Source organism: Oryctolagus cuniculus, chromosome 8, assembly GCF_051225735.1.
Source record: "Oryctolagus cuniculus isolate XC-2025 breed Fujian yellow rabbit chromosome 8, ASM5122573v1, whole genome shotgun sequence".
NCBI classification, from domain to species: domain Eukaryota; kingdom Metazoa; phylum Chordata; class Mammalia; order Lagomorpha; family Leporidae; genus Oryctolagus; species Oryctolagus cuniculus.
In genome coordinates, this window is record NC_142874.1 from 119,606,674 (window position 1) to 119,629,029 (window position 22,356).

At 47.0% G+C, this 22,356-nt stretch overlaps 1 protein-coding gene across 1 annotated transcript in view; it reads left to right on the forward strand.

Annotated features, from left to right (window-relative positions):
* The window catches only part of PPEF2 (protein phosphatase with EF-hand domain 2), a 38,939-nt gene extending 22,357 nt beyond the window's left edge, over nucleotides 1-16,582 (forward strand). Inside the window, exons 12-17 of the mRNA XM_070047998.2 lie at nucleotides 1,074-1,259; nucleotides 2,697-2,839; nucleotides 6,991-7,097; nucleotides 9,011-9,174; nucleotides 10,069-10,156; nucleotides 15,883-16,582. Coding sequence (XP_069904099.2) covers nucleotides 1,074-1,259; nucleotides 2,697-2,839; nucleotides 6,991-7,097; nucleotides 9,011-9,174; nucleotides 10,069-10,156; nucleotides 15,883-16,136 — 942 coding nt within the window. The 3' untranslated portion in view covers nucleotides 16,137-16,582. The remainder of the gene's footprint in view (nucleotides 1-1,073; nucleotides 1,260-2,696; nucleotides 2,840-6,990; nucleotides 7,098-9,010; nucleotides 9,175-10,068; nucleotides 10,157-15,882) is intronic.
* Nucleotides 16,583-22,356: the final 5,774 nt, after the last annotated feature.

A 22,356-nucleotide genomic window follows, 5' to 3' on the forward strand; every position in this document is an offset into this window, starting at 1 on the left:
AAGTCTTAAATTACTTTAGGAAATAAAAGCAGTTGTAGGGGGGCATGCGGCACAGCAGGTTAAGCTGCCACTTGGGATATCCACAGCCCACACTGAAGTGCCTGGTTAGAGTTCCAGCTACTCTGGGCTTCTCCCTGCTGATGTGCCTGGGAGAGAGCAGATGATGGCTGAAGTACTTGGGTTCCTGCCACCACGTGGGAGATCCGGGCGGAGTTTTTGGTTCTTGGCTTTGCAGGCATTTAGGAAGTGAACTGGCAGAAGAAAGATCAGTCTCTTTCTCTTGGTCTCTCCTCTCTCTCTGCCACTCTGCCTTGTAAGTAAATAAATAAATACATCTTTTTAAATAATCACAGGGAAGTGCCATTTAAAAAAATAAGCACAGCGTCAGTGGCACCAGAGCCACATCCAGGGCGCTGGCTCGTTGATCCAGTGATCAGTCTTCAGCCATGATCCAGGCTTCAGCCAGAACAATTGATCAGCTTCACACATGGGGCTGTCACATGGATTCATGTGAGTACCTACTTGTCAGCTAACATGCACACACCCCCATTTTGTGAGTAGTAAATATTCCGGAATCTCAGGGATCCAGAATATTAGCGTATCAACTAGTGGGTGCATGGACATTTATCCACCTAACACAAATACTTTCTTTTCTTTTTCTTTTTTTTTTTTTTTTTTTTTTTTGGCAGGCAGAGTGGACAGTGAGAGAGAGAGACAGAGAGAAAGGTCTTCCTTTGCCGTTGGTTCACCCTCCAATGGCGCACCGCGCTGATCCGATGGCAGGAGCTGGGTGCTTCTCCTGGTCTCCCATGGGGTGCAGGGCCCAAGCACTTGGGTCATCCTCCACTGCACTCCCGGGCCACAGCAGAGAGCTGGCCTGGAAGAGGGGCAACCGGGACAGAATCCGGTACCCCGACCGGGACTAGAACCCGGTGTGCTGGCGCTGCAAGGCGGAGGATTAGCCTAGTGAGCCATGGCGCTGGCCTAATACCTTCAACCTCTCCTTCCTTGCTGTCTTCCGCTTCTGATTGGAGCGGCTCTGGACACACACCGCTGTCTCTCGGTGCTGCCAGGTCGTGGACATCCTGTGGAGCGACCCCATGGCTCAGGAGGGCTGCAAGGCCAACACTGTTCGAGGAGGAGGCTGTTACTTCGGGCCTGATGTGACGGAAGCATTGCTTCAGAAATACAACCTGCAGTTGCTGATCCGCTCACACGAGTGCAAACCTGAAGGCTATGAGTTCTGCCACAACCGCAAGGTGGGTGCGCCTTCTGCGGCAGCACAGTACTGCGTGTGCCAGCGTGCTCCAGAGACCTCGTCCCTGGCCTCCACGAGCTGAACTTGGGTTCAGAAGACCAGCTTGTATTTGTGATTCACTTGCTCAAAGCAGAGAGAGCCTGCAACTCAGCCTCCGTTTTATAACCTCTTTAAAACCCACAATTGGGTTGAGGTCACAGCTCACCACTACCCTGAGGATAAGGGGCAGATGTGGACCCATTTTATGGATGGAAATATGAGGCTAGTGTCTTCCTAGCCATATGTCTATTCTTTAAGTCAGAGGGCTAATTTGTCTCAAACAAGTTATTACCCACAGGGTGATTACCCACAGGGTAATCGGATTTCTGTTCCCCAGGCAGGGACCAGGCGCATTTGTCTTAGGAATACCATTAAATGACGACTCTTTGGGCATCTCCAAATCCTACAATGTTTGCTTTAACCTAGTGCCATTAAGAGGAGAAAACAGTTTTCCATGGGAAAAAAGGTTGAGTTCAACTAAAATAAGAAATGTTTGGTTAAATGCCTACACAAGTTTCCATGTTACAAGACTTCTGAGAACCTTTCACTTCCTATATTCACTGCAAACCTCCAGGAAGGGAGATTTCGCGTCTGGCACTGCGGGCTGTGTTGACAGTGGAGACTTTGACAGAGCATCTCAGGAGGCCTAACACTCAGGAGGAAATTCCATCTTGAGGCACTCTGTTAGTTTTAAGAGCTCACTTACCTGCTGCTTACAATGATTATCCAAGTTCATCAGATTCAGCTTGCCTCTTAGCTGAACCAAAAGAGGTGTTTTCTGTGATCCCTACTATTTTTACTTGGGATAAAAGTGTGGAGAATGTCATATCAGAGTTCAAGTTTATAACTTGAATCACAATTCCTGCCTAATGACGTTGATGAGTCAAAAAAAAAAAAAGAGAGACAACACATTGGCATTTGGTACAGTGGGTAAGAGGCCGCTTAGGGCACTTGCATCCCTTAGCAGGGTACTGGGGTCTTGTTTCCAGCTCTGCTTCCAATCCCGCTTCCTGTTAATGTGCACCCTGGCAGGTGCAGTGGATTGGTACAGTGGCTAAGAGGCCTCAAGTACTTGGGTCCCTTCCCTGCACCCAGGTGGGAGACACAAACAGTTCTGTGCCCCTGGCTTTGGCCTGGCTCACGTGCAGCTGAGGCAGGCATTTGGGGAGTAAACCAGTGGATTGAAGATCTCTATCTGTCTCTGTCTTTCTGCCCTTCAAATAAATAAATGAAAATAATTAATCTTTTAAAAATGTAAATTCCTGACCTTGAATATAAAGAGAGAGAGAGAAGATCCAGAGATGAGTGCAGGAGGAGCAGCAGCTGGTGGGCTGTGTGGGATTGATGCTGAGGGCTCTTCTAGGAGTGTGAGTGCTGTCTCGCTTCTGTTCTGCTGCAGGTGTTAACCATCTTTTCTGCCTCCAACTACTATGAAGTCGGCAGCAACAGAGGGGCCTACGTCAAACTGGGGCCAGCCCTGACCCCACATATCGTGCAGTACCAAGCTAACAAGGCAACCCACATGCTAACCATGAGGCAAAGGCAAGACTTTTCTTTTAAAAAAGATTTTAATGTATACAAATTTCAAGTATTTCATATATACAGACTCAGGAACATGGTGATACTTCTACCCTGCTCTCTCTCCCACCCACACTCTCACCCTTCTTTCTCCTCCCTCTCACATTCCCACTCTTAATTTTACAAAGATCTATTTTCAGTTTACTCAATACTCATAAGATTAATGCTACATTAAGTAAGGAGTTCAACAAATAGTATGAAGGAAAAAAAAAAAAAAACACTGTTCTTCAACAATTGAGACAATTTCACTCCTGCACATTACCTTTTTGGGTACTCTCATTAGTTACCACACATTGGGAAAACATATGGTATTTGTCTTTTTGGGTCTGGCTTATTTCACTAAATATAATGGTTTCCAGTTGCATCCATTTTGTTGCGACAGGATTTCATTTTATTTTATTTTATTTTTTTACTGATGAGTAGTATTTCATGTAGTATATGTATACACCATAATTTCTTTATCCAGTCATCAGTTGATGGACATCTGGGTTGATTCCTTATCTTAGCTATTGTGCATTGAGCTGCAATAAACATGGGGGTACAGACAACTCTTTCATATGCGGATTTCATTTCTCTTGAGTAAATTCCTGGGAGTGGGATGGCTGTTATATGGTAGGTCTAAGTTCAGATTTCTGAGGTATCTCCATACTGTCTACCATAGTGGCTTTACCAGTTTACATTCCCACCAACAATGGATTAAGGGACCTTCCCCCCAGATCCTTGCCAGCATTTGTTATTTTTTGGTTTCTGTATGAGAGCCATTCTCACAGGTGAGATAAAACCTCATTGTGGTTTTGATTTACATTTCCCTGATGGCCAGCATCCTGAGCATATTTTCTTTTGTCTGTTGACCCTTTGAATTTCCTCTTTTGAAAAATACCTGTTCAAGTCCTGTTCCCATTTCTTAACTGGATTGTTTGTTTTGTTGTTGTTGAGTTTCTTGAGCTCTTTGTAGATTCTGGATGTTAATCCTTTATCAGTTTCATAGTTTGCAAATATTTCCTCCCATTCTGTCTGTTGCCTGTTTGCTTTGCAGTGTTCTTTTGCAGTACAAAAGCTTCTTAGCTTGATGCATTCCCAATTGTCAATTTTGGCTTTGATTGTCTATGCTTCTGGGGTCTTTTCCAAGAAGTCTTTTTCTAAGTCAATGTCTTGCACTTTCCCCAATGTCCTCTGGTAATTTAATGGTATCAAGTCATAGATTTAGTTTTTGGTCCATTTTGAGTGGTAGGGTCTTGTTTCCTACTTCTGTATACATGGATCCAGTTTTCCCAGCATTGTTTTTTGAAGAGACTGTCCTTGATCCAGGAATTGATTTTAGCTCCTTTGTCAAATATAAGTTGGTTGTAGATATGTAGAATGATTTCTGGAATTTCTATTCTATTCCCATCATGAATGAGAGCTCCAAGTTTGTTTCCTGCAGAAATGATTCTGAATGGGTGCATCTTGGATGAAGCCTGTATACTGGGCTGTTGCATCTTTCTAGGGTTACTCTTCTGTTTTGTCTTTAAAATGTTTATGTTACCTTGATGAGTCACAGCCAAAGCTTCTGTCACTTGCTGGGAATTTGGCAGAGGGACTTTAGCACACACTTTTTTTTTTTTTTTTTAATTTGACAGATAGAATTATAGACAGAGAGAGAGAGAGACAGAGAGAAAGGTCTTCCTTCCGTTGGTTCACTCCCCAAATGGCCGCCATGGCTGGTGCTGTGCCGATCCGAAGCCAGGAGCTTCTTCCGGGTCTCTCACGCAGGCGCAGGGGCCCAAACACTTGGCCCATCTTCTATTGCTATCCCAGGCCATAGCAGAGAGCTGGACTGGAAGAGGAGCAGCCGGGACTAGAACCCAGCGCCCATATGGGATGCCGGCGCCACAGGTGGAGGATTAACCAAGTGAGCCCACACACTTGTTAACACTGGCCCCTTCCTTCTGGGAAGGAGGCAGGTCGTATGACTTGAATGCTGTCAGTTGAAAAGGTTCTGAGTTCTCACATTAGCAGGCAACTTTGCACAAGTGTAATAAACATTTAAATATACTGGCTCACATTGGATTATGCAATAAATATTATTAATTTCAATTTTATAGATGAGATCTCTAAGGAACAATGCTAAAGCAACTGGCATGTGGTCACACAGCTGATAGGTAGTGACTGTGTGGGCTCTGATATGAGACTTGACCTGGGCATTCTTATTTTACGGCCTGCACGGTGAATGACTGTGTGATTCCCTCCCCACCGAGGAGGCCTCAGAGTACGAAAGATGCTGGCAGGGGCATTAGTGCCGCTGAACGGGCTTCTCAGTTATTCAGCCAAGAAATCAACACAGGCAAAGTTAGCATAGATCAAGTGATGGAGGACACATGTGTAGGATTAACCTGATGTGAGCATTGTAAAAGCATACTATTTAAATCTCGCTTGAGTTACTACGTTCAGACCAGCTTCAAGCTGAAAGCAGTAGCGTGTACGAATTCAGCCTCAGCAAGTGAGTCACCCTGCCGTGCAGCAGAATCACCTGTGGAGCTTCAGGACAATCCCTGGAGCCTCACCAAGCTCTGCCAACTTAGAATCCGCAGGAGCGGGACCTAGCACCTGCGACACCACGCATCCGTGGGGTTTAGGGGTTGTCTCTACAGTGGGGGTCCCTGGAGGGGATCCTACACATGGTGTGTTCTAATAAGCTAACCGAAGATCACCCAGCTCTTTGAAATATTCACTGATTACATTCATAAGTACAGCAGCACCTGATTTACACAGAAGTTCCTTACATAACGACTCGAACCATCTGGAGCCCACTGGAAATATGTGGCAAAGTCTCTGAGCAGCCACAGCCAGTGTTTCTGGTCCACGAACTCAAGGTCATGTGCTTTTCCAGAGGCGCTTTCCTTCAGGATCCATTTGCTTTATTTGGAATGCACTTCCCACAGTCACAGCACAGCCAGCTGCGTTCCTGGCCCCGCCCCTTGTTAGCTAATTACAGATCTGTGTCTGTGGTGGGCATCGTGGTTGCGACTGCCTCAGTGGGTGTTTGGGGATTGCTGGAGTAATCGTGTGCAGCTCTGCGTTTGCTGCGTGCTTCATAGGGACAGAAGGGCTCGTCAGTCAGGACAGCTCTGGAGGACGGGGCCGAGCTGCCAGTGACCACCGCTTACCAGGAAACCGTCCAGATGCTTCGCCTAACTAGCACCTGCTGGCTCTTAAGCTTCTGAACATCTGTAGTTCTTTCACCCTCTGATAAAACCGTAAACTCTCTCCAGAAAAAGCACGTATGTGCACATACTTATGGGACTTGGGATAAGTTTTAGGTGGTTCACTTAAAAAAAAAAAAAAAAAAAAAAAAGAGCCTGGGGAGTTAAAGACTGTTAGATACCTTAACTATCTTAAAATTCAATAAAGATTTTTATCAAAATGATTAAAAGTTTTCTTAAAAGAAAACTTTTATCACTTGAAAATGTTGGTTATCTGGTTATTATTTATAAAATGGCTGGTTCTTCGGGTAAAGTATATTTACCTCTTATCTCTGTCTATATTCTTGTTCATCCAGCTATCGATTATTGGGCTGCCTGCTTTGGGCCAAGGGCTGCTCCCAGAATTTCTCATTCCAGTACGGATGAGATAACTGTGTGTGTTATTTTGTTATTTACAAAGCTTGCCTTCAGTTTAACATCAGGATAAAGTTCAAGGTCAGCATAACAATTAAGGTAGCACATGCCATTTGTTGAGTGCTTTCTGTGTGCCAGGCTTTGGTCCAAGGGCTGCACTTGAACTTGCTCATTTAGTCTTCATAATACTCCTGTTGGGGAGGCACCATTTTTGTCCCTGTTTCACAGATGAAGAAACTGAGGCGTAGAACTAGTAGATTCTTCCCACAAAGGTTCTTTCTCCAGAAGTGCTCGAACCACCATCCTATACCAGGAAGAACAGAAATATCCCCTGAACGGGGCCTCTTCGTGCCAATAGGGAGAAGACGGTGCAGCAGGGAGAACAGAGCTGCAGCTCTTCCCACAGAACATGAGCTCTGGGGAGGCTGAGATGGTAAAGAGAGAGGAGAAATGCATTTAAAACCCATGACGGTTTCTTCTATCCTAACTTCAAAATGCTGCTTTTCACGTCCTGTCCAGGATCAGCAGAGTGGAGCAGTCGGCTTTGAAAGCTCTGCGGGAGAAGTTATTTGCTCACTCCTCAGATCTTCTGAGTGAATTTAAGAAACGTGATACAGAGAAGACTGGTAAGACTCACCAAATAGAAATTCATAGGGGGAGGGCACTAGTCAGAGGATTTCTGTCTCACGTGGTTTGCAAGCACATTTTTGTTGCATAAATGAATGACCAAAAGTCACCTAGATTACTTCATCCATTAAAACAAATCATTCATTCTTTAGAGAGGCAGAGGTAGAACTCTCCCGTTCACTGGTTCAGACTCCTAATACCGGCAATGGTCAGAAGTGCTAAAGCCACCACAAACTCAATCCAGGTCTCCCACATGGGTGGCAGGCGTTCAGCCACCTGAGCCGCACCACTGCCTCCCAGAGCCTGCATTAGCAGCAAGCTGGAATCAGGAGCCAGAACTGGACATTGAGCCCAAACACTCGAATGTGGGATGGGGTGTCCCAACTGGAGTTTTACCCTCCAGGCCAAACACTTACCCCTGTTTCCTCCGTGTTACTCAACTTAATGTCCCATTTATTTTTTCTAAATTTAAAAAAATGTTAAGCTTTTAACAGCATATGAATTTTGGCCACATATAGATGGAGGAGGTAAAAAGAAATAAAGTCAAAGGAAGAATGATAAGGAGAATGTGTGTGTAAGGAGAACGCAAGACCAGTGACTTGCCTTCGTGTTGTCATGTGTTTGTTACATGTTGATTATCCACGGGAAAATGATACCTTTGCTCAACTCAATGCAATGTCTGATGGGAGTGATTAAGTACAGCCCTATTTTTAGAAAAGAGGAGTGGTAGCACAGTGGTCAAAATGCTACCTGGGACCCTTGTGTCCGCCTATCAGAGTGCCTGGGTTGAAGTCCCAGCTCCCCTGCCTGTTCCAGCTTCCTGCTAGCGCACACCCTGGTAGGCAGCAGCAGTGACTCGAGAGGTTGGGTCCCTGCCACCCACGTGGAGAGCGGCATTGTTGAGTCTCCAGCCCCTGGTTTTAACCTGACCCCACCTAGGGCACTGTGGGCATTTGGGGTGTGAATGAGAAGATAGGAAATCTCTCCCTCCCACTGCTCTCTCTCCCACTGTCTCTCTGTATTTTGAATAAATAAAATAAACAGATAAGGACGACATTTAAAATTCAGATTATCCCTTTAAAATAGCAGTGAAATTTCTTTCTTTTTTTTAAGATTTTATTTATTTATTTGAGAGGTAGAGTTACAGACAGTGAGAGGGAGAGAGAGAGAAAGGTCTTCCATCTGCTGGTTCACTCCCCAAATGACAGCACCAGCTGGAGCTGGGCCTATCCAAAGCCAGGAGCCAGGAGCTTTCTCCGGGTCTCCCACACAGGTGCAGGGGCCCAAGGACTTGGGCCATCTTCCACTGCTTTCCCAGGTCATAGCAGAGAGCTGGATCAGAAGAGGAGCAGCCAGGACTAGAACTGGAGCCCATCTGGGATACCGGCACTGCAGGTGTAAGATTAACCTACTGCGCCACAGCACCGGCCCCAACAATAACATTTCTAAATTCATAGCAGTATCTTTTCCTACACACATATTGTAGCCTCCCAAGAGTCTCTGCTAACTGTGTATTCTAAGAGATCTCAGAGGTTTGATATTTCCCAACAACTAGTGCTGTATACATGTAATGTTTTCTGATATTATTTGCAAGACTCTTGTGTGGCTTCGAGCAGTGTCGGCGACCTTAGTAAATAAAACTTGGGGAAGCCTTATGAAGAATGAATTACAGACAGACGGATACCATACCTTTTGTGCAGTTTTTGCCACACTTACGCTTCGCAGTCAGGTGGAAACTCAGCTTTTACGGGACAGCCCGTGTCTCATCTGGCAAGCCGAGCTTGCAACCCGCTCTGCTACGACCAGCAGATGTAGTGTTTTTATTCCCGCCAATAGGAAGGAGAAAGGGGGCAGTGCACACAGCACTGGGCACGACCCGAGGCTCCCGGGTGACGCCAGCTCTCCGCTGCAGGTCTCATCAGCCTGGGGGACTGGGCCGCGGCGCTGGAGTCCGTGCTGCGCCTGGGGCTGCCGTGGCGGATGCTGAGGCCACAGCTGGTGAGCAGCGCCGTGGGAAACGCGCTGGAGTACAAGTCCTGGCTGGACAACCTGGCTAAGGAACAGCTGAGCCGCGAGGTAATGTGCATTCGCGGCGGGGACAGCCCTTGGCTGAGTCGCCCTGTGTCAGACTCTGTGTGATATGACTTCTGCATGGTGCCTCAATGAGTCCTCAAAACACCCGAGAGAGAGACCTTATCCCACTATCCCCCCGAGGAGGAAGCTGCCCACAGAGGTTACGTACCTGCGCGTGGCGTTCCAGGACTCCCGAGTTCTGACTCGAACTCAGGTCTCTCTGAGTTGAAGGCCCGTTTTGTTTTGTTGACACCATGGTGCCTCCCCTGCTTAAAGCGTTTATTCAATCAGTACTCACGGAATAGGTCATGGATGAGCGACCTTCAGCTGATACTTAACAAAAGCAGTTTGAAGGTCTTCTGTATCCGGTCATCCCTCTGTGAGACACCCCACTCCCCATGGACCCCAAAACTCTGGGCTCAAATCCCTTCCATGGAGAAGTGTAGTAGTTTGTATATAGCTACACATATCCTTCAAGGCATCTCAAGATGACTTAGAATACCTACTATAATATAAATACAAAGTTACTCTACCGGATTGTTTCTGGAACAATGGCAAGAGAAAATGCCTGTACATAGTCCCAGCACGATCCTTTTTCCCCGAAGATGCCTGGGTTGGTTGAATCCATGTACACAGAGGCCCTAGAGTTAGAAAGCTGCCCTGATTTCAGATGTGTGCCGTGGTCACTTTAGTAGGTTTTAGAGCATTTTCGTCCTTAGCCTGCTGCTTCTCAGACCACTAGAGACCTTGTTAGCCTGAAGAGGGAGGAGAGGGGAGAGATGGTTGTACATCTATGGGTTTTCTTTCAGAGCGTGTGTGACTGTCGGGGTTGACTGTGTGTTAATTACCCAAGGTAAGAGTTAATAAGAAACAGGAAAAATGAATATTTTCTTGCAGAACATACAGTCCAGTTTGCTGGAAACGCTCTACCGAAACCGATCCAACCTGGAGACCATTTTTAGGATCATAGACAGCGACCGTTCAGGTAAAGGCACTTGGTGTTCTGTCGCTTCTGACACACAGCGGCTGCCTCACCCTCCACCCTTTAGTCTCCCTCCGGGTCCTGATTCGTCTCCACGCACGCGTTCTTGGAGGCAAGTAAGTAGTGGCAGTGCTTACAGGTGGCAGACAGGAGAAAAGTACTTGAGCCGACCTTGCAGCCCCCATGGGAGGGCCAGGGCGGAGATGAAGGAAGGCAAGCTGATGAGAGCCGCTGCTGCTTTTTATTTTTAAAGATTTACTTATTTATTTGAAAGTCAGAATTTCAGATAGAGAGGGGAGGCAGAGAGAGAGAGAGAGAGAGAGAGAGAAAGAGAGAGATCTTCCATCTGTGGGTTCATCTCCAAATGGCTGCAGTGGCCAGGGAGGCCAGGCCAAAGTCAGGAGCCAGAAGCTTCTTCCAGGTCTCCCATGTGAGTGGCAGGGCCCAAGGACTTGGGCCATCTTCTGCAGCTTGGGAGCTAGACCAGAGTAGAGCAGCTGGGACTCCAACCGGAGCCCATGTGGGTGCTGGCATTGCAGGCAGCAGTTAGCCTCCTATACCACACCACCCCATTCCATTGACATTTAAGGTAATTAGTGATGGGTAAGGTCTTACTACTCCCATTTAGGTATTTGTTTTATATTTTTATTATAGTTCCTTTATTTCTCCATCTCTTATAATCTTCATTTGTAGATTAGTGATTTTCTCTAATGATATACTTGGATTCCATGCTTATTTTTGTAAGTCTTTTTTAGGTTCTTTCTATGTGGTTACCACTAGACTTATAAAAATCTTTTGGTTACAACAAGCTATCTTGAAATGATAACAATGTAATGTTGGCTATAAAGATGGGGAAAGAGACAAGCAAAAAAACAAAGAGAGAAGACATCCTAATCAAGAGCTCTACATCTGTGCTGCATTCCTACCATATTTTGAATTTTTGATGTTACATTTGACTTTTTTTAAAAAAAGATTTATTTATTAGTTGAGAGGTAGAGTTACAGAAAGAGAGGGAAACACAGAAAGATCTTCCTTCTGTTGGTTCACTCCCCAAATGGCTGCAATGGCTGGAGCTGGGCCAATCTGAAGCCGAGAGCCTGGAGCTTCTTCTGGGTCTCTCACGCGGGTGCAGGGGCCCAAGGACTTGGGCCATCTTCTACTGCTTTCCCAGGCCACAGCAGAAAGATGGATAGGAAGTGGAGCCCATATGGGATGCCGGCACCGCAGGCAGCAGCTTTACCCACTATGCCACAGCGCCGGCCCCACTTGCTTCTTTCCTCTTGCAGCTTTGAGAATCTTCTATCTTTAACCTTGCAAAGCTTGACTGTCTTGGGGTAGACCTGGTTGCACTGATCTTAACTGGTGACATTTGACCTTCCTGGATAGTTGAATATTTTTCAAGTGTGCGAAGTTTTCTGCCATTATCCCTTTGAATATACTTTCTACGCCTTTGGCATTCTCAAGTCCTTGAACCCCAGTAACTCAAATGTTTGTTCTTTCCATGCACCCCGTATTTCCCATAAGCTTTTTCCATTCCTCCTGATTCTTTTTTTCTTTTTTTTCTCCTCCGACTGTGGAGCCTGTCTCTGAGTTCACCAATTCTTCTGTTTGACCTATTCTGCTGTTGATGCCTCCTGTTGCACTTGTAACTTCACTTGGTGTACTTTTCAGTTGAAGGATTCCGGCTTGCTTTTGTTTAATTAATTCTACCTCTGTCAGATCTCTCTGCTTGAATACTGAGTCATTTCTCTGTGTTCTCTTGGATTTGGCTGCGTTTCCATAACGCAGCTATTTTGAAATCTTCATCTGAACATTTGGAAATTTCACTTCCTGGGTGGGTTGGCTTCTGGCACTTAGTCCGCTCTTTGGGTGAGGCCATGGAAGTTCCTGATGCTTGTTGGTGTGCGACATTGTCTGTGCGTGGAAGGATGACTGCCAGCAATCCAGCTTCCTTTGTGTCTGGTGGAGAAATTCTAAGTGCTCCGTCTATGTTCTCTGAGCCTATGGATACTTCTGCTATTTCAACACTAGATGGCAGCGTTGGTCGCAGTTTGCCCTGGGTCTGCTGTTGATGTTTTTACTGGTTCAGTCCTATGATCTTCAGTTGAAGTGTTCAGTATGAACAGGGGAAGTGGCTCAAAAGGGGTTGTCTGTCCCTGTGTTAGGCTCAGACTTGTCCTGTGTCTACAAAAGCCACACACATCTGGGGCCCTCAGCCCAGCAGGACCAGTGCAGCCTGGGGTGGTGGGACCAAGGCTCCCCTGCTATGATTTGTGTGCAGCTGGGGTGGGCTCACTGCCCAGTGCTGCACCCATCAGCCAGTGGTGATGTTGGCTGGGTATAAGGCTGTTCAGCTGGGAGCTCAGAGCTCCGCTGGGCACTGAAGCAGGAACCAAGGCTCTGTCTGCAGGCACAGACCAGGGAACAGGCACCCTTAGGTTCTGCTCCGTGATGGGGTTCGCCAGCCTGGCACTGAGTCCCAAGAGTCCTGTGCTGCTCTGCTTCCTTGCTGCCCAAGGTTGTAGGTACGGTGATGGAGACAGCCCCTTAGTTACTCAGGCAGGCCCTAGGTCACACGTGGGTCTCAGGGTCACCAGGCAGCACTGGGGCTGCACACCAGGCTGCACGGGGCAGGTGCTGCCACACAACAAAACAAATCTGTCTCAGCAGGGTGCAGGTCTCTGCCTGAGTCCGGGGCAAGTCCAGAGACTGTCCCCGGGCACTTGCCTGGGGATGGAAACCATTAGGATCTGGCCAGTGCTGGGTTTTACGAGCCCAGCTCTGAGTCCCAAAAACGTAGCCCTGTGGCCCCTTGCTGTCTGCCCAAAGTTCATGGAGCGTGGTACGGACAGCACCTTGGCCATCCAACACTGGCCACAGGCTGTCACAGCTGGCTCTGACAGTCACAGGTTCCCTACAAGTGTCACCACTCCATACGCCCTGGAGCTGGGGGAGGGGTGACATGGACAACTCTCTCCACGCTCTGTTTGCTGTGACTGTTCTTATAACAACATCAGGTGCCGTGGTCTCTCGCTTGGCTTCCACAGCTCTTGTGAAGGTAACTTGAACTTGCGTGTGTGTCTGTGGGGAGGTGTCCTTGGAGCCTCTTACTCAGCCGCCCTCTTGGTTCTGACTTCACATGATGGTTTAGTTTCATTTCCTCAGTGACTGATAGTGGTGCGCACTTTTACGTGGGTTTAGTGGCCATTTGTCTGTCTTCTTTGGAGAAATGTGTTAAAAACCTTTAACTCCTTTTTTTAGAATTCAGTTTAAAAACATTTTTAGTTAGTTTTTACCAGATGCAATATAGTTTTTAGATGCAATTCTTTTTTTTAAAGATTTACTATTTATTTGAAAGGCAGAGTTACATAGAGGCAGAGAGAGAGAGAGAGAGAGAGAGAGAGAGAGAGAGAGAAAGAGGTCTTCCATCCACTGGTTCACTCCCCAGATGGCTGCAACAGCCAGAGCTGCACTGATCAGAAGCCAGGAGCCAGGAGCCTCCTCCAGGTCTCCTACACGGGTGCAGGGGCCCAAGGACTTGGGCCATCTTCTACTGCTTCCCCAGGCCATAGCAGAGAGCTGGATCGGAAGTGGAGCAGCGGGGGCTTGAGCCAACACCCAGGTGGAATGCGGCGATGCAGATGGCAACTTTACAACTATGCCACAGCCCCAGCCCATATAGATACAATTCTACGACTGTTGGGGCTGGTGTCGTGGCATAGCGGGTAAAGCTGTTGTCTGCAACATGGGTATCCCATATGGGCACCGTTTCTTGTCTCAGCTGAAAAGCAGCAAAAGAAGGCCCAACATTTTTTAAAAATATATATATTTATTTATTTTATTTGGAACTCAGAGTTACAGAGACAGAGGGAGGGAGGTGGGGAGGAAAGGAGAGAGAAAGAGAGAATATCTTCTATCCATTGGTTCACTCCCCAGATGACTGCAACAGCCAGGGCTGGGCCAGGTTGAAGCAAGAAGCCAGGAGCTTCTTCCAGTCTCCCATTCGGATGCAGGGGCACAAGCGCCTGGGCCATCCTCCTCTGCTTTTCTCAGGCGCATTAACAGGGAGCTGGATCAGAAGTGTAGCAGCTGGGACATGAACTGGCACCTATATGGGATGCCAGCACTGCAGGCAGAGACTTAACCCACTATGCCACAGCACCAGCTCTATACATTTTTTTAAAAGTACATATATATGTATATGTATAAAATATTTTCTTCCTCCCTTCTCTCTCTCTCTCTTTTTTTTTTTTTTTTTTTTTTTTTTTTGACAGGCAGAGTGGACAGTGAGAAAGAGAGACAGAGAGAAAGGTCTTCCTTTTGCCGTTGGTTCACCCCCCCACGGCTGCTGCAGCTGGTGCGCTGCGGCTGGCGCACCGTGCTGATCTGAAGCCAGGAGCCAAGTGCTTCTCCTGGTCTCCCATGTGGGTGCAGAGCCCAAGGACTTGGGCCATCCTCCACTGCACTCCCGGGCCACAGCAGAGAGCTGGCCTGGAAGAGGAGCAACTGGGACAGAATTCGGCGCCCTGAATGGGACTAGAACCCAGGGTGCTGGCGCCGCAGGCAGAGGATTAGCCTATTGAGCCTCAGTGCCAGCTAGGTAGTGTCCTTTGATGCACTAAAGTTTTTAACTTTGCAAAAGTTCCATTTGTCTGTATTTTCTTTTATTGTTTGTGCTTTTGTGTGTCATATCTAAGAAACTGTTGCATAACCTATGGTGACAGATTTGTAGCTATGTTTTCTTCTAAGAGTTCTAAGGCTTTAGCTCTTACATTTGGGCTTTTTATCCATATTGAGTTATTGTTGTATACAGTAGGAGGTAGGGATCTGACATCATTCTTTTGTGTGCAGGTATCTGGTTGTCCCCATCATTGTTGAAAAAACTGTTCCCATCAAATAATTTTGGAACTCTGGTTAAAAAAATCCATTGGCTATGGATATATGGCCCAAAGGCTTTTCATTAGGAGAGTAAATGCGAATGTGTTTGGGATGATTTAATGCAGTATTTCTCAGCAGCGATGCTATTGGAAATTGGAGAGGGGTAGTTCTTGGTCTTGGGCTCTGTGTTGAGTACTGCAGGGTAATCAGCAGCATCCCTGACCTCCATCTACGAGATGGCAGTGGCATCCCATCTTCACCTCAATTGTCATCATCAGGAATGTCTCCAGACTCTGGTGCTGGGGTCATGGCACAGCCACTTGCAACTCTGGCATCTGGTGTTGGAGTGCTAGTTTAAGTCCCGGCTGCTCTGCTTCCAGTCCAGCTCCCTGCTGGTGTGCTAGGGAGGGCAGCAGAGGATGGCTTGGGTGCTAGGGCCCCTACCACCATGTGGGCGATGAGGATGGAGTTCCTGGCTCCTGCCTTCAGCCTGGCCCAACCCTGGCTGTTGAGGCCATTGGGGGAGTGAACTAGCAGATGGAGAGTTTCTCTGTCTCTCCCTCTCTGTCACTCTTTCAAATAAATGGATATACCTTTAAAAAAAAAAAAAAAACACCTGTGAGTCCAGACATTGTTCAATATCCCCTGAAGGGAAGAGAACAAAATTGCTCCCAGTTGAGAACCACTGGTGACGTAGCAGCTTCATGTGATCCCCCTTTAACTAGACACCACGGCTTGGGAGTCTTTCTCCTTTTAGCAGAAGAGAGCAGGTGACCTTGTAAGGATGTCACAGGAACTGAACGTTGAAATCTAGACGGACTCACTGGGGAGTGTGCTTGCCTCCGGTCCAGGGTTCATCTCGCTGGATGAGTTCAGGCAGACTTGGAAGCTGTTCAGCTCTCATATGAACGTTGACATCACAGACGACTGCATCTGCGACCTTGCCCGGAGCATCGATTTCAACAAGGACGGCCACATCGACATCAACGAGTTCCTGGAGGCTTTCCGCCTCGTGGAGCGGTCCTGCTCCGAGGGCAGTGCCTCAGACGGCTCGCCCGGCACGGACGCTGCCGGCAGTGGCCCCGGCAGGCCGGGAGCACCCTGAGAACAGCCTGCTGCTCGAAGCCCATGGTGCCTCCTGGGCAATGCCAAGCTCCTGGCTGGCTTATCTGCCTCTCTCGCAGAGACTGGTGGGACTTTATGCTGAGAATTTGCTGGCCAGTATGCATTGGAATCTCTGGTGCAGACGGACGGGGTGGTGGTGGTGGGCTTGTGTCTATTTCCACAGGTGTCCCAGCCCCATCTCAGAATCTTTACAAAGCAAAAGCCAGGTAAAAGCATTTTTAAACTTTGAAATCTACTCCAGTTCCAAACCACTTCAACCTCCTCATTGCTTTGATTTTATACCTTTATTTATTGTTTAAAATATGTCATATTGGTAAAGTTATGAAAAATTATGTGTAATCCCATGACCCAAACACATAGACTTTTTAAAATTATTTTTCTTTCTTGTAACTATAGTATTTGTATCATTTCATGTTCTGTTTTTTCAATAAATTCACATCTGTTTATACTTTCCCATATTGCTACATCATCTCCATGATTATTAGCTTAATCGCTACATAGTTTTCTTTCAATTGGGTATGCTATAATTTATTCAACCATTGTCCAATTATTATACATGTGTGTTGTTTCCATTTTTTCCTTATTGTAAAAACGTTGTGGCAAACAACTCTGGGCTGTGGCTGGTTTTACAAAAACATGTTTACACGTTTTCTTAGGATAAAAGCCCGGAAGTGGAATTACTCTAAGGGTGTTGTATTAGTTTGGGTTCTCCAGAGAAATAGAAGCAATAGAAGACACGCGTGCGCACGCGCACACACACACACACACACACAGGAGTCAGTTCACGTGATTATGAAAGTCAGGATGTCCTAAGATGTGTAGCTGGCAAACTGGAAGCCCAGGAGAACAACCGTGTAAGGTTCTGTCTGGGTAGGCAAGGGCAGACCAATGTCCCAGCTCAAAGACAGGCAGAGGGAGAGTTCTTTCTTATTCAGTCCTTCATTGTGTTCAGGACTTAACAGATTGGTTGAGATCCACTCAACGAGGGGAGGGCAATCTGCTTTACTTAGTCTACTGGACCAAATGTTAATCTCACTCAAGAACACTCTCAGAGACACCGCGGAAATGACACGTAACCAAATATCTGGGCACCCCCTGGCCTGGTCCAGTGGACACAGGAAATCACCCATCACAAGTGTGCACATTTTCTGACCTGATGCATGTTGCTATGTTGGTTTTTAAGACTGAATAAACCAGTTACACCATGAACGTGTTCATAAACACCCAGACTTTCAAGTGGGGTCACTTATAATTTTTTCTAAAGGTGAATAATAGTGTGAAAGGAGCCAAGAGCCACCATAAAAAAAATGGGGCTCCTGAGACAAACCGTTCCAGAGACGGCCTTGGGAAATGGGGAGTAAACCGGTTCACAGAGAAAGCAGTCAGCTACTAACCAGAGATACACAGAACACCTGCCTTGTAGATAAGCCCCTTCCCTACGCTTACTCAAGGTTAACAAAAAAAAAAAAAAAAAAAAAAAAAAAGCTGCAAGGCACGTAGCAACCTATTCCTCTCTCCTAGAGACCCCCTCCCCTAATGTATCCCTTTGACCTAGTACTTTTCCACCGACATTACCACTTTAGACTGCCATACAAGGCCCGCTACTGAAAATTATCCAATGAACTTACACCAGCCTATAATATGTTAATTTTGTGGTTTTGCCCTTTAAAAGCTGTGTGCGATAGCTGCTCGGGGCTCCTCTCACTTGCTTGCTGTTTGCAACAGTAGGGGGCCCATTTGCACAAATGAAATAAAAATTACCTCCTGTTCTATTGCATCGTCTGGTCCGGAGTCTGTGTTTCTGGGGTCGTCACAAGAGGACACCGCTTTTGGGGTCCTACATAGTGCTTCCCTGGTATTTTAATATGCATTTCTATTATTGGAATCCAAAATTCTCACCCCATCTCATTTTACTGGTAAACTAAGGAAATTGAGATCTGAAGAACTTGCTGTTTATGTAATATAGTTAATAACAGCCAAGACTAGAAATTACAGTTTGTGCCTCTGTTGGGGAATTTTTCCAGTTTTATGTCATCTACTTGGGTTGACTGTCTGTCATCTCTGATTCTCTTGCTCTTTTCCCGTGTAACAGATGGGTGCTTATGTGATTGCCCAAAGCACATCCCTAATGATTTATTTCCCACCTCCAGGTGCTCGTGTCTTTGTGCAACTCTCTCCCCAGGAGTGCAAGTGGGACCTGTGATTTGCTTCCAACCAGCAGACTAAGACAAGGATGATGGACAGAGGTCCTGTGATTCTGTAATGCTAGGTAACATTTCATGTTAGTAGACTGAAGGAAGAGACTCTGTTAACTCGAAGACGTAGGCAACAGTGTCAAGGGAGTGAACATGGCCCAGAACTATGGGCGGCCTTGCAGGAGCTGCAGGCAATCTGTAGGGTTTTATGGATGAAGCTCCTGGCTCCTGGCTTCAGCCTGGCCCAGCTCCAGCCATTGGGGCCACTTGGGGAATGAACCAGTGGATGGAAGATCTTGCTCTCCCTGCTTCTGCCCCCCTCCCAACTCTGCCTTTCAAATGAATCGATAAATCTTTAAAATAGAAGAAGAAAAAAAAAGGCTGGGTCTTCAAACATAGGGCCACAAGGAACTAAATTCTTAAGCAACCTGAATCAGCCTGGAGGCAGATTCTGCCCTGGTTGAGACTCCAGGTGAGAGTGCAGCCTGGCCAACACCTGGAACATAGCTTTGTGAGCCCCTGAGCAGAGGGTCCAGCAAAGCTGTGCCAGGCTCTTGAACCATGAAAATTGTGAGACCAATGTGTGCTGTTTTAAGCCACAGCATAGAAAACAAATGCACTTTGCGTCCTGCAGAACATCTTGTTTTCTTGCTGCACTAATCTAGAAAAGTCTGGATTTTTATCAGTGGGTACGATCTAGAGAAGCATTGAAGCCTTTTTGGTACAGATTTAAATGAATACACCTGACTCACAGGTTTACCTCGTGTGACTTAATCACTGAACGACCAGGCATAGGTAGCAAATTCATGGTTCTATCCGATCCATCTGGTGCAAAAGGGTCAGATCCAACAATTAAACTGCTGGTTGTTTTCACTTTATCCTTCCTTTCATTGTGATGCTCCGAGGCATCCAAAGGCTAACTCAGAGGCCAAGAGGGAGACACGAGGGGGCAGGGCCCGTGGAGACTGCCTCCACCCAGGGCACCAACCAATGGGCGGGGCTTATCAGGACAAAAGGACAGAGCTCCCCCAGGCACGACTGACCTGCTTAAACAAGCCCCAGGCTTACCAGTTCAGGATTCCTTGGTTGTGGTGGAGCTTGGTGGGCAACTGCTGACCCGGATTGCCTTTCTTGCCAGCACAACGACAAGCTCACGCAGGTGTTCTGTGGCTCACGCTGACATCTTCTGGGAAGTCGTTCCCCCTTGCGTGCCTTCCGCACTCCAGGCTTGGTGTCCTGTCAGCCCTACCACCGTACACCAGGTGCAGAGAACATTCCCTTCATCCGTTAGCACAGGGAATGCAATCCATACGGCTGAGACTCCGCGAGCTGTACCTCCAGCCCCCGTCACTCCTAAGGAAATATGTAACGAGCATCGCAAACGTAGCAGTTCCACAACAAACTCCTTATACACGGATACTTCCAAAGGTGGCGGAAAATAGAATTAAGAAGGTATATTTGGTGCAGAAAAGTGGATGCCCATACGTAGTTTTTCGTATACTTTCTGAAAACCCCTCATCCTGCTCCCCTCCCCCATGCCACTTGTCCCCCCCCACCAAGATCTGTTCCTCCCCCCGGGCTTTCCTATCTGAGTAAATGCCCTTCCATTTTGGCTCAGGCCAAAGACAAAGGCAAAAAAACAAAACAAAACAAAACAAAACAAAACACCCTGCTACAGGGTTTTGTGACACCAGCATCCCATATTGGACTGCAGTTGGACTCCTGGGTGCTCTACTTCTTATCTAACTTCCTGCTAAGGCACCTGGGGAGGCAGTGAATAATGGCCCAAGTCCTTGGGCCTCTGCAACCCGTGTGAGAGACCTGGAAAGAGTTCCTGGCTCTTGGCTTCAGCCTGGCCCAGCCCTAGCCATTGTGGCTATTTGGGAAGTGAACCAGCAGATGGAAGATATTTCTCTCTCTCTTTATCTCTCTCTCTCTGTCATTCTGCCTTTCAAATAAGTACATATTAAAGAAAATAACCCCTTGAGATAACACATGACTCCTCTCTTTCTCTCAGTTCCCACATCTGATGCATCAGGAACAACTTGTTGATATTCCATGCATTTATATGACATTGAACTCCTCTTTACTACTCAGTTGCTACTACCTTAGTCCAACTATTTCTTAGTCCATATTATTTCCGACCAGTGTCCCCATTTCCTCCTTTGCCCATTTTTTTTTTTACAGGCAGAGTGGACAGTGAGAGAGAGAGAGAGAGACAGAGAGAAAGGTCTTCCTTTGCCGTTGGTTCACCCTCCAATGGCCTCCGCGGCTGGCGCGCTGCAGCCGGCGCACCGTGCTGATCCAAAGGCAGGAGCTAGGTGCTTCTCCTGGTCTCCCATGGGGTGCAGGGCCCAAGCACTTGGGCCATCCTCCACTGCCCTCCTGGGCCACAGCAGAGAGCTGGCCTGGAAGAGGGGCAACCGGGACAGAATCCGGCGCCCCGACCGGGACTAGAACCCGGTGTGCCGGCGCCGCTAGGTGGAGGATTAGCCTAGTGACCCGCGGCGCCGGCCTCCTTTGCCCATTTTGAAGCTCTCACTTTTTTAAAAAGATGTATTTATTCATTTGAAAAGCAGAGTTACAGAGACAGCGAGAGAGAGAGAGAGAGAGAGAGAGAGATCTTTCTTCCTCTGGATCACTCCCTAAATGGCCACAACAGCCAGGCTGCCTCAGATTGAAGCCAGGAACCAGGAGCCTCATCCGGTCTCTCACATAGGTGTGCAGAAGCCCAAGGATTTGAGCCGTCCTCTGTTGCTTTCCCAGGTACATTAGCAGGGAGCTGGATTGGAAGTGGAGCAGCTGGGACTCGAAGTAGCACCCATAAGGGATGCTGGCATCTCAGGTTAAACTGCTGCACCACAATGTGAGCCTCAAGATTCTCAAATGGTTTGATACCAGGACCCTTTCCCACTTTAAACATTATTGATGAGGGGCAGGCATTTGACACAGCAGTTAAGATGCCACTTGGGATGCCCACGTCCATACGAGAGTGTCTGGTGTTGAATGCCAGCTCCACTCTGGACTGAAACTTTTTTTTTCTTAATATTTTATTGATTTAATTGAAAGAGTTACACACACACAGAGAGAGAGAGAGAGAGAGAGAGAGAGAGAGAGAGAGGTCTTCCATCTGCTGGTTCATTCCCCAATTGGCTGCAACAACCGGAGCTGTGCCGATCCGAAGCCAGGAGCCAGGAGCTTCTTCCATGTCTCCCATGCAGATGCAGGGGCCCAAGGACTTGGGCCATCTTCTGCTGCTTTCCCAGGCCATAGCAGAGACCTGGATTGGAAGTGGAGCAGCTGGGACTTGAACCGGCACCCATATGGAATGCTGGCACTTCAGGCCAGGGCGTTAACTCGCTGCGCCACAGCATCGGCCCTGTGCAGCTTCTTACTAATGTGTTCTGTGAGAGGGAGCAGGGGGTGGCTCAAGATACTGTGTCCCTGCCACACGTGTGGGAGACCTGGATGGAGTTCTTGGCTCCTGAGCATTTGGGGAGTAAGTCAGAGAATGAGAGAGCTCTGTCTCTGTCTCTCTCTGCCTTTCAAGGAAACTAAGTAAATAAGCAAAATTATTGATGTTCCCAAAGAGCTTTTGCTTAAGTGGCTTATACCTGTTGCTAGTGAGTGTATTAGAAATTAAAGCTGAGAAGTATTTAAAATAATTATTAACTATTTAAAAAATAATAGCATATTCATTACATGTTAGCATTTTTTAAAAGAATAACTACATAGTCAAAAATGGTAAAAAGTTGTCATTGTTTTACATTTTTGCAAATCTCTTTAAGGACTGGCCTAATAGAAGACATCTGGATTCTCATATATACCTCTCCAGTTTATCCAGCCCCATGTAGAATGTAGTTGAAAAAACAGTATTTTAGTAGCCTTTTTACATAATTGCAGACATTTCGCTTTGCCACAATATGAAAACTTCGTACAGTTTCTTAAATTGGGAATTTGAACTTACGTCAGTAAATGTTTCCTACTGTCAGTACCGCAGCAGAA